This window comes from Rhinatrema bivittatum, chromosome 6 (genome assembly GCF_901001135.1).
Source record: "Rhinatrema bivittatum chromosome 6, aRhiBiv1.1, whole genome shotgun sequence".
NCBI lineage: Eukaryota > Metazoa > Chordata > Amphibia > Gymnophiona > Rhinatrematidae > Rhinatrema > Rhinatrema bivittatum.
In genome coordinates, this window is record NC_042620.1 from 341139136 (window position 1) to 341151849 (window position 12714).

The 12714-nt window shown below is 42.4% G+C and overlaps 1 protein-coding gene across 3 annotated transcripts in view; it reads left to right on the top strand.

Moving 5' to 3' along the window:
* The window catches only part of AFF2 (AF4/FMR2 family member 2), a 779982-nt gene that overhangs the window by 718360 nt on the left and 48908 nt on the right, over nt 1-12714 (top strand). For all 3 annotated transcript variants that reach the window (XM_029607748.1, XM_029607749.1, XM_029607750.1), the window contains 2 exons: nt 9658-9820; nt 10342-11349. In XM_029607748.1, the coding sequence (XP_029463608.1) occupies nt 9658-9820; nt 10342-11349 (1171 nt within the window). The remainder of the gene's footprint in view (nt 1-9657; nt 9821-10341; nt 11350-12714) is intronic.

The following is a 12714-nucleotide window of genomic DNA, read 5'->3' on the forward strand; positions in this document are numbered from 1 at the left end:
TGGAGGATAAAGGCCCGGTGACAGCTGCCGTGGGACGCCGAGGCCTAGCCGTGCTTGCCACCACTGCAGGGGAAGACGTCCCGGGACCCCCGGAGGAGCTGGAGAGGTGAGCAGGCCCATACGCAGGCTGAGCGCGAACGGGATGCGTAACACTAGGGACTCAGATTTCTAACATGGGGGCCTATATTCAGAAAACCATATTTATGTGTGCCTCTACTCATTAAATATAGGTACCTAACTAGTCCATAACTTAGAAACCTATAATGTGGTGCTCAGTGCTCTTGCAATACAATATTACAACTCTGGGAATCTATTGTAGCTCCTGAAACAAAATTATTTTGTTGGTGCTTCAGCTTTTGCACAGCTTGCTGTCTCCTTTGGAATCTTGTAGGGTACCATTAAGTAACCACATCCCATAAGAACTTAAAATATGCCATACTGGGTCAGACCAAGGGTACATCAAGCCCAGTATCCTGTCTCCAACAGTGGCAAATCCAAGTCACAGGTACCTGGCAAGTACCCAAACATTAAATAAATCTCAAGCTACTATTGCTTATTAGTTAATAGCAGTTTATGGATTTTTCCTCTAGGAACTTATCCAAACCTTTTTTAAACCCAGTTACACTGACTGCTGTAACCACTAGAGATGTGCCCAATCGTTCCCGTTTTCGGGATCATCTGGCCGTGGGAAAATCTCGTTTTCCCGCGGATCCCCATTGATGTTTTAGTGAAAAATCGTTTTTTGGGTTAGTGTGCGCTAACTCCCATTAGCGCACACTAAAAAAAATAGGAAAAAGTTACAAAAAATAGCAAAAATAAACTGTTTTTTGTTAGTGCGCGCTAACATGAGTTAGCGTGCACTAATGGGAGTTAGCGCGCACTAACCCGAAAAACGATTTTTACGAAAATTCAGAGGGAAAGTGATTGTTTCTTTTTTTACCCAATATATTAACAAATTTAGAAGTATCATACGATATTTCAATTCGTTAGAAAAACGATTCACATCCCTAGTAACCACATCTTCTGGCAATGGATTCCAGAGCTTAACTACGCGCTGAGCAAAAAAGAATTTTCTTTGATTTCTTTTAAATGAGCTACTTGCTAACTTCATGGAGTGCCCCCTTGTCCTTCTATTATCTGAGAAAGTAAATAACCAATTTACATTAACTTGTTCAAGTCCTTTCATGAATTTGCAGACTTCTATCATATCCCCCCTCAGGCTTCTCTTCTCCAAACTGAGCAGCCCTAACTTCCTTAGCCTTACCTCATAGAGGAGCTGTTCCATGTCACTTATTATTTTGGTCATCCTTCTCTGCACTTTCTCCAGTGTAACTACATCCTTTTTGAGATGCGGTGACCGGAATTGTACACAGTATTCAAGGTGCGGTCTCACCATGGAGTGATACAGAGGCATTATGACATTTTCCGTTCTATTAACCATTCCCTTCCTAATAATTCCTACCATTCTGTTTGCTTTTTTGACTGCTGCAGCACACTGAGCCGACAATTTCAAAGTATTATCCACTATGATGCCTAGATCTTTTTCCTGGGTGGTAGCTCTTAATATGGAACCCAACATTGTGTAACTACAGCAAGGGTTAATTTTCCCTATATGCATCACCTTGCACTTATCCACATTACATTTCATCTGCCATTTGGAAGCCTAATCGGATTGATTTCCTTCATATTTATAGTAGGGACCATTGTTTTGCCCATTTATTCTTAAAGCTGAACAAAGATATCAGGCAAGCATGCAGCTCACAAACTGCACACTTCCCTGCTTGGATTCTTGGCCTTTCTGTATTCCGTTCTGCTCCTGTTTTTTAAAATCCAGTGCTTTTCTGTATTTCAACATCCAGCTGTCTTTTCTGAGAGGCAATACTAGACTAGGATGCTTCCACTTTCTCATACTGTTCTTTCTGCCTTTTCTGTAAGAGCCTTTGGATTTCACGCTGATTCTGAGAGAAGATGATATGAATGGGGATGTTGGTAATTCAGGTCAATGAACTTTCAGTATTCTCCGTATTTGCGTTTGAGAGGTTTATGTTCTCTTCTCTGTTCTCATTTTATGAGGATATGGGTTTTCTGTGTTGCTCCACTGAGACCTGCTTTTCGTCTCTGTCCTACCAATGAGACTTGTGCTGGCTCAAGGTGTAATGCTGATGACCCTGAAAGCAAACAGGCTGCTAGAAAACTCACCAAAACATTTTAATTAAAAACTGCATTTAAAACATGTTTTAATGCCGAGATGTGAGTTTCTCCAGTTGCATTTTCCAACTGTTATGCAGTCTGGATTCCAGAAATGTAGTGTTAGACCCAAGATGGGCTAGAAGCATGCATTGCATGTTTCCTAAGTATTAGATTGTAAAGTGCATTGAGATGTCTGTGACAGACATTTTAGGACTCCAAAGGATTGTGGTCATCCTTTAATTGTATAGCATTGTCATGTAACTAATATCTTATGAAGATTACGAAGGCTATATGAGGGATCTTGAGATGATCATGCCTGATGATCTAAAGGCAGCAAAACAGTATGATAAGTCAGTGACCAGAACCAAGGGGAATTTAGGGTGCAGAGGGAGAGGTGTAACCAGTAGGAAAACTGTGATTGTGGTGAGACCTTCCCTGGAATATTATGTTCAGTTCTGGTGGTCAGACAGACTGACGGCAGCCCCAAAAATGGTGCAGGATCTACACCAAAAATCATTTGAGATGAGTCATAAGGACACCAGTTTGTATATCCTAAGAGGAGAGGAGAGAGAAGGCTGATGTGACAGAGACATTCCGATATTTCAAAAGTATAAAGAACGCACAAGAAGTAAGGCTTTTCCAAAAATAACCAGAATGCTGTAGAGCAAGTTGTCAGAGTATGAGGCTCCGAGGAGATAGAATCAGCAGCTACATCAGATAATATTTCTTCATGGAAGGGGGTGGGGAGTTCATGGAATGGCCTCCAGGGGGAAGTGGTGAAGACGGAAATGAGTTAAAGAAGCATGGGATTAGCACAGAGGATCCCTAGATCAAAAGAAATGAAGAGAAAGCCAGAGATCAGCTGGGGTCTGTGACCTATGGACCAGGAATTAAATTGGCAGACTAGATGGTCCTTACAGTCCTCATCTCCTATGATTTTCTCTGTTTCTCTGTTGCTTTTTTAATCATTACCTTTATGAAGTCTCTGGTAAAGGTTTGATATATATATTTTTTTTTTAGATAGGGTCATTGTACTGTCTGCATTTTTTAGTAATAGCTAATGTTTTCTTCAGTTTCTATGGTTCTGATTCCTTTGTGTAGTATTTATTAGATTTGTGTGGTCTTTTTTGCGTTAATCTCTTAGAGATTTCTTGCAATTTCATATATTTTATTTGTAAGATGAGAAAAGCTTTGTGGATGAGCAGGCTGAGATGTTTTTTTTTCATCTAGGTTGTCTCTTTCTCTGTTTGTAAGTTGTGTTTTGTATATGTGTTTATTTTTTCTGTGTATTTGATATTGTCTTAATTTCTGTTTTTCCAATTCCTGTAGAAGCAGTTTTGACATTGTTATACACTTGGAGTGGTCTTTTTTTTATCAGGCATGTAATAATGTTATTAAATATATAAATACATTTAAATAAAAGTACATTTAAACTTTGTCCCACAGGTGTGTTAAAGCTGCATGTGGTTATTGGATGATAGGGCTGGGAATAGTTATAGGCCTTTGGTGAAAAAGTTAAAATCTGAGTTCTTGTAAATATGTAGTTGAATAACATGTTTGCAGAGTTATTTTAAAACATCAAAGAGCAAATGAGAAGCACATGCTAACTCTAGAAATTCTGTGTCCACTTAGGCGATAATTTCTTTGATTTAACCAAAACAGAGTTGTTGTTATAGAGAAAATGGAAACATGATCTCACTGTCCTTTGTTGAAGACCCACCTTTTAGAGCCTTTCCGGCTCCTTGGCGGATGTTATGGTGGAATGAGACAGCTCAGTAGTTCCCAAACTTTTTTCCTCCCATGGCATTCCCAGCACTTTTTTCACTTCCTCAAGGTACCCCAACATGAAAACATTTTAATAATTAAAAAAATAAATAAATAAAAAACAGGAAGAATTAAAAATAAAAGAAAAACTAGAGGAAAAAAAGTCAAATATATTTATAAATTAGATAGTTATAAATAACTGCTTTTCAACAAAACCATAAAATTGTTGGGTTTATTCAGAAATAAATGCAAAGTCGGGGAGAGATCTGTGCCTGATGTGCCCCACACAATTTTTCATCTCAAGGTGGAGTGGTTGATGAGCAGATAGGTAGGCCACGTTCATTATCAGTGTCTTGACCTTCTGTTTGACCCCATGACCCTTTTCCTCTTGTTTCTTCCTTCTCTCGTTTTTTCCCTTCTGCTCTCTGCATGCTGCCCCTCTCTTTCCGCCCACCACCCCACCCCAAAAACGCACCCACACACACTCATAAACAAATTCAGCCCATTTGACAGGAGAAGTATGGGGAAAGGAGGAGAGGGGTGGAGCTGGAACAGACAGGGCAGAGATGAAAACAATTGCTCTGCTGCCTTTTCCAGTGCCTAGTATTTCTGGAGAACCTTGAATTAATTTATTCTCTTCCACAATGGAATTTTGAGTGAATGTGTCATTAAGCTCTTAATATGATCAAGTATCGCTCCATGCTGAGATCGCACCTTGAATACTGTGTACAATTCTGGTCGCCGCATCTCAAAAAAGATATAATTGCGATGGAGAAGGTACAGAGAAGGGCTACCAAAATGATAAGGGGAATGGAACAGCTCCCCTATGAGGAAAGACTAAAGAGGTTAGGACTTTTCAGCTTGGAGAAGAGACGGCTGAGGGGGATATGATAGAGGTGTTTAAAATCATGAGAGGTCTAGAACGGGTAGATGTGAATCGGTTTTTTATTCTTTTGGATAATAGAAAGACTAGGGGGCACTCCATGAAGTTAGCATGGGGCACATTTAAAACTAATCGGAGAAAGTTCTTTTTCACTCAATGCACAATTAAGCTCTGGAATTTGTTGCCAGAGGATGTGGTTAGTGCAGTTAGTATAGCTGGGTTTAAAAAAGAATTGGATAAGTTCTTGGAGGAGAAGTCCATTACCTGCTATTAATTAAGTTGACTTAGAGAATAGCCACTGCCATTAGCAATGGTAACATGGAATAGACTTAGTTTTTGGGTACTTGCCAGGTTCTTGTGGCCTGGATTGGCCACTGTTGGAAACAGGATGCTGGGCTTGATGGACTCTTGGTCTGACCCAGCATGGCATGTTCTTATGTTCTTATGTAAGTTGTTTTAGATGATATGTAGATCATATTAACATGGCAACAGAGATGTCCATATCCATAAACACACACAGCAGGTTAGTTTATCCAGATGTGTAGTGGAACTTATCCAAATAAGATTGCCACTGAATATTCAGATTAAGTTACTTGGATAGGTTTAGGGCAGTTGTTTGAAGAGACCAACCTGTTTGCAGAAATTTAGCTGGGTAGCACTCAATAAGGTGCTGTCTCAGCTTGCCCTCACGTCTCCAGCCCCACCCCCCATTTTGTCTGGGTAGCTTTGCCCGCATTAACATTTTGTGCACAGTTAACTGAACAAATGGGGGATATTTTTAAAGAACCAGATTTATCCTGATAAAAGCTGATTTTACCTGCATAAATCTTTTGATTATGGACCTCATTTTAGATAAAGACCACTCAGACTTCTCAGTTTCCCCCTGCCTATCCTGCCTTAGCTAAGGGTATCCCTCAACTGTCAACGAAACACGTTTAACCACTTATACCGCTGCACCTTATCATCACCCATCCTTGCCCTTTCTATCACCCACTGCACTAAGCAAATCTCCCAGCTGTCAGCCATTCAAGACTGACCACCTGCATGAGATCACTCTTCCTCATTTTGTCCTTAGCTAGAAACTACAGTCAAATCTGAAGGTTGGAGCCTAAGAAATTTGCCATCTCCCCTCAACTTTAAGGTTAGATTGAAACCATGAATTTACATTTCTCTTATTAAAACAAATTGCGCTTTTAAACATAGGGCTTCCCAGGTGAGTCTTGGGAACCACTTGGATACTGGTGTGGATGAGCTCGGATACTCTTTGAGTGCGACTCATGCAAATGAACAGTACTCCAGAGCACAGCTACAGAGCAGTGGTTCTCACACTGGTCTTCAGGCCCTCCTAGCCAGTTAGGATTTCAGGATACACCTAATTAATATGCATAAGATATATCTACACGCACTGCCTCCGGTTCATTTATACAGTAACACAAATGATGGCAGAGAGAGACCCAAATGGTCCATCGTGTAGGGCATTAACTACCGTTCTGTGCAGGATGCCCCCATGCCTTCTCTTAAGGCAGTGTTTCCCAACCTCTCCAAAACCCAAGGCACATCTTCTAATAAAAAAAATATTGTGTTCCACACCAACCTCTACAGAGCAGGCAATGTGGACATAGAGAGGACACATATGGCTCAAAGAAGAGCCAGGGAGAGAGAGGGGCAGAGACACACGTGCACCCATCATGATGGACCAGCTCTCTCTTTAAACAAGTGCAGGAGGAGGGAGAAGTCGATGTGGTGTGGACAGCTGGCACAGTTAGTTTCCCTGTCTAACCGCAAGTGGCTGACAGAGCTCCTGCACTGCTGCTGCTTCTCCCAACACCCGGAGCAAGTCACATCCAGTGCTCAGTGCATGCTCTCCCCATCTCTTGCAGCCTGGGGATAGCAGAGAGGCTGGAAGGACTCAAAAAGAGGAGGCTGAAGATGGGGGAAGATGAGGAGGTGCTGTGTGCAGTGTGTGCGCTGCAAAAAGCATGGTCCAGCTATATCCATGTCCTGCATGCTTTTAATCATTGGAACGATAAAGATTAGCATGCTTTCACACTCTGGGGCTCATCTACAGGGACCTTGGTTTTCAGCTTTCATTTTCTTTTGCCTGGTAATTTCTCAGTGTTTATTACCTCAAAGTAAATTTAAAAAAAAAAAAAAACCCAGGAGAAATCAGTGGAAAAAATGGCTCCATTTTTCCAGGTAAATAAAACTTTTGATCTTGTAATAAACACTGAGAAATTCCCAGGAACAATAAAATAGAAGATCCCTACTCCTGTTGTAGAGCTAGGAAGAAGAAGCATGCATGATTGCCTAGGATCTCAGAAAGGAAGCTCCTACATGTTTAAGAGCCTCCGTTGGTGATGCTTGCAGCTGTGAGGTGCTGGCCTGGAGTCCTTTCCATGGAACACGTGATCAGGTCTTAAGGAGCACCCTGGTTTGGAAACCCCATGTTAAGGGTGGTAACTGCAGCTCTGTGCACCTCACTCCCACGCACAGAGCAGCAGTTACTCCCCATTTCTAAACAAAGAAGTAGGTAGTAAACTAAACAACGTTTAACCCATTTCTGTATTTCCGTCCTCCAGCGCTAGAAATATTATTGGTCGAATTTTTAAACGGCCACGCACGTAAAAAAAAAAAACGGGGGTTGCGCCCCTGGCCGGGCCTTGCCCGCGCCGCTCGCGTTTTCAAAGGGGCCCGGCCAGGCGCGTAACCCCCCGTTATGCGCAGAAGTGCCGGACCCAAGGAAAGGCGCGGGGCTGGAGGCAGCCGGTACAACGGCCCATTTGCCGCTGTGCCAGGGAAGCGCGGGCCGGCAGTCGGCCAGCGCACGCAAGTTGCTTCTGCTCCGATGGAGCAGTAAGCAAAAAAATTTAAAAAAAAAAGGAAAGGTAGACAAAAGGGTTTAGGGGAGGAGAGGGGAAGGGGAAGGGGGAAGGAGTATGGGTAAGGGGGTTAAGGAACTGGGAGCGGCCCGATCTTGTCGCCGTGCGTACTTTTATAAAATTAGGCCCCCCTGCGCGCAGCCCACGGATTTTATAACATGCACGCACTTTTTAAAATCCACCCCTCTGAGTTTATCCTATACCCTTTTAAAAATATTTAAATGACTTTGTGGGGATTTTGTTTGCATGAATTCCTGCACTTAATTTGGCACCTGCAAAGCCACTGATGAGCTGATTTGCATGATTCTTCAACTGATTAGTGATTTTGCATAACTTTTGTGGACAGCTTCACAAACACAAAGTTGCATGAGGGGGAAAAAAAACAACCGACAGCTCGTCTAAATATTTGCAAAGACAATCAATGCCTGCTATTTATGCACTTGCTTTGCACACAAAGGAGGCAATTTTCAAGAGTTACACGTGTAAATGTAACTGCTATTGAAGCGATTTTCAAAAGCCATTTTGCCCATGTAAAGTGCACTTATGTGGGCAAACCCTATGGACAATTCAGTGCCACGTATTGTAGCAGGTTTTCAAAAGCCCACTTGTACAGGTAAAGTGCGTTTGCATCTGTAAAATCCAATTTTAAGCACGTGAATGCTTTTGAAAACCAGGCCCTTGATGCAAACCCATTCCAGCTTGGCCTCCCGAGGGAGTTGCCTAGCTCTACATTTTATTTTCCTGCAGCCTGAGAATGCCTTGAGCGGAGTGAGAACAGGAAGAGGCCTACAGAGTTGGGGATTCTCCACCAGCAGTACAATAGACTGCACTGCTCTTCTCATATTCCCCCCCCGAGGAAAGTGCAATTATAATTCAGCAATCCATTTTAACTGTACTGAAAAAGTTACGTGATCAAACAACGGGGGGAAAAAAAGAGGGTCATAAAAAAAATATCTCTAGGAAGCTGGCAAGGATGGTTTGATCAGGGCGTGTGTTTTATGAAATGAGGCATTAAGGCGAAGTATTGAATGTCTGTGGAGTGACAGTGAATAAAGTCAGGTTTCAAACACTTTGTCAGCTTCACAAATGTAAAATGAGTTCACAGAGACCCTCCAAACAGATCCATTCAACACAAAGCTCTGTGCCCAAGGCTTTGAGACATTTTATAATTATTAATGTCTTGTATAGATTAAAGCAGGCCAGATCGGAGGGGGGGGAAAAGTGCTGAACTTGCAGCGCCCGTGATGCAAACTGCAAAGAAAGGCAAACGAAAACAATTTGAAGCTTTCAATTTTATAAGGAATCGCGTCGATAAAAAGGGATAAGAAAAACGACTAGAAAACGAAATATATTAGTTGCTATAAAATATTTCCCTTTGCTCAGAAATTTGAATAAAATACATTCCCTTCTTGCTTAATGTCAAAGTCAGACTGCTTACTCTTAGGCTCAGGTTAAAGGGTCATGCAAGATACAAAAAGGTCGGGATAATGTGACTCTATCCCATAGCACAAATGAGGGATTTCAGACCTCCCTGCTGTATAAAGCCAACGTGGAGCTCTAACCTCCCCAGCCTGCTAATCTACTGTCCCTCAGCTGGTGGAGGAGTCGGGCATGCGCCCGACAGATGCACGAGGACGGCATGGCAAGGACTAGAGGAGCAGTGGCTTCACGCCAAAATGGGCCTAAAAGTTGATAAAGGCCCTCCAGTCAGCTTGCTTGCAGAATTTTAGAATTAGTGCATCTTTTCCGCCAAGGATTTAATTTCCCCCTCAGCTTCTAGAAAGGGAAAAAAAAGTTGTAGGGGATAAATGTACAAAAAGCCTTGTGGACCTTTGCTCATAAGACATCAGTTGGAAACCGTGCCCTGCTATAATGCAAGTTGCTTTTTTTTTTGCCAAGAAAAAAAAAAACTCCATGTGGTATTGTTTCTTTCCCTTCCAGTGGTCTCCCCTTGCAGTCAGCACACAGCACTGGCCCAGTGCATTCCAGTGGAGGCTCCGGAAGCTCCAGCGAGTCGGAGAGCAGCTCCGAGTCCGATTCTGACAGCGAAAGCAGCTCCAGTGACAGCGAGTGCAATGGAGAGGCGCACATTGCCACGCCAGAGGTACAGCCGGACACTCATTCCCCCCTCGGGTTTCTCATGAAAAGGTTCTTGTCCTTCTGTTAAGAAAAAAAAAAGACAAACTCCTTTTTTTCCGGCGATTGCTTGTTGTTAAGAACATCTCCCCCGTATTGGCCACATTTTCATTTTGGTTTTCAAGGAAAAGTCATCAAGAACAAATGTACATTTGCCTTAAAGAAATATTTTAATTTCAGCGGGATACGATTTTATTTGTACAATATTCGTCTGAGGCTGAGTAAAGACAATATTATGAAAAATGTTTCACTGGGGACGAATTTAATTTTTTTGTTTTGTTAAATTTCTCCAGGGCCACATTGAAAACCTGATAAGGCATCCACTATGTGCCTTAATTAACCATTTTCAAGACATAGCCTGGTAATAGTGCAGGAAATTACAGTAATCAAAGCTAGGCTAAAATGCAAAGATAGAATTTAAGTGCATGACTTTTTCGCATTGAAAGATATATTTTTTTTTCTGGCTTACTACTGTTCTTTCCTTTGCAGCCTGAGCCCCCCTCAACAAACAAGTGGCAGCTTGATAAATGGCTAAACAAAGTCAACCCCCATAATAAGACAATTATTAGCAACCAAAATGAGGCTCTTCCTGAGAGCACTTCTGAGAACACTCCACAGCCTGAAGGCCAGAGTAAAGTGAAAAGTAATAGCACCGTACCCCAGGCAGATTCCAAAGAGAGGGTCCTGCTAAGTCCCATCAGGGAAAAAGCGAAACCACGAGTTGGCCAGAAAACTCCAGAGGTAAAAGGCTCAAAGCAAAAGTCCCCTTCTCACAACGAGCCCGCCTTACAAAGATCTACTGGCAAAAAGCAACCCAAAAAGGTAGAGAGGCCTTCCAGCACAGAGGACCACAACTGGCCAAAGCCAAACGGCACCGCCAGCAGCACTCCCAAAGACAAAGACATCCGGGAGCCGCAGGAGCCGCCCAGAGCCGCGAGGAAAGCGACCCTCGGGAAGACCGCGCCAAGGAAAGAGCCGAGGACCAGCGCAGGGCCTGCCCCCGAGAAGAAAAAACTCAGAGGTCCCAGCAAAATGGCCCCCAAATCCCGAGAATTTGTTGAAACAGACTCTTCAACGTCAGACTCGAATACGGACCAAGAAGAGGCCTTGCAGGTTAAGATACTGGCTCCCGGCAGTGGGCCTGTCGGCGCCACCAAAACGAAGGACTCCGGCAGCAACGTCCCGAGCGTGAGCAGCTTGACCAGCACCAGCAGTGGGATATCCTTAGACCCGGCCAGCAACGACTTAGAAGAGCAGCCTTTTTCGCCCCTCCCCATCATTCAGAACGAACTGCTGTCTCCGCTGCAAGAATACGAAGACGTTAAAGCATTGTGGGTGAAAATAGACCTCGCTTTGCTCTCCAGAATACCCGGGCTAGATACGTTTGAGGCTGTTCTTAGCAAGATGGAGGCAAAAGAGGCCAACGGTAAACATCGGCGCCAGTCGCCCACGCCAGCTGCTGAGAAAACATCCACAAAATCTAAAAGGAAGCACAAGGTGAGCTACCGTTGATTTCCTTCTGGTGTAATGATAATGAACGCTAAGCCCTTCTGCTTATCTTTGCTTTGGTATATTTACACCATATGTCACAATGGAATATATATAATTTTTTTTTTTTTTTTTTTTAGCTGAGACTAGCTACGATAAAAAAAAAAAAATGTTCATACTGTTACACTATGTAAACAAATTAGATTAAGGGAAAGATTGAGATAGTGACATATTGTTACAAATTGCTTAACAAGCATTTTTTCTCCATGAAACCGCCTGAAACACAGTACAAATCTTAACTTAAGGAAATGTGCTCTGTCATGCATTTAATGTTATTTATGGTAAGCCAGCGGGGATCTTTCCTTGCAGAATATGACACAGTGTAAGCTAAAATATGTGTTATGAAAAGCTGATGAATTTCCGAAGGAGACTATTATTCAGGCCCTGGTCCTTTCTTCTCTAATGCTCATTAAAATAGAGGCATGCCTTCTCATCGGAATATAAATCATTATGAGTATGATTAAACATCAGTTAAATTGTCCTCTTAACATCTAAACTACATTGCATTCCTAATCTGACCCTATACAGAGCCGAATAAATCATTGTTATAGGAAGATGCAATCGTTTGCTTCTGTTCAGTATTTTTATTTGAAAAGAAAGAGACATTGTCATAAAATACCAACACACTCCAAGTTTGTTTAATGCATGTCTGCATGACTGAGTGATTTGGCGATGGCACATGTACAAATTGAAGGCAACCTCCTTCCTTGTTCTGAATGCTCTGGTAGCCTGAAGTTATATTGAAAGAGGATGCTTCAAGAAAAGGAAGATATGATGGAGATATACATTTAGGCTCCTGGGTTAGGCACCTACCTCTGAAAATCAATTCTAAACGTCTAACTTTGTTTCCCCTCCCTAACTCCGCCGCCATAGCCACTCACTTTTTAGGATCCTAAATGTAGATGCCTAGTAAAAATTTAAATTTAAAGGGTTGGGTGGGTTTGGGGGGGTTTTTTTCTGTGTGCCCTTTCTTCCCCACCCCCCCAAAACGATAAGAAAACCACACGAAACATTCGTGGGGTTTTCCTATCACTTTTTTTTTTTTTTTTTTTTTATTACTTGACGGATTTGAAAATATTGTACGATATTTTCATCCGTCAGAAAAACGATTCACATCCCTACTGCACAGAGCTATGGTTACAACCTTAAATAGCAGTGGTGCAACAGCATCAAGCTCCAGGTGAAGATTTTTTGTGTGTGTATAAGAATCAGGGTTGAATACGGCAAGGCATGAAATGGTCTACTAGCGGAGGTGAAGGGCATCATCAAAGCAACAGGTTTTGGGCAAGCTTGGAGACAAATACTTTAAGACAA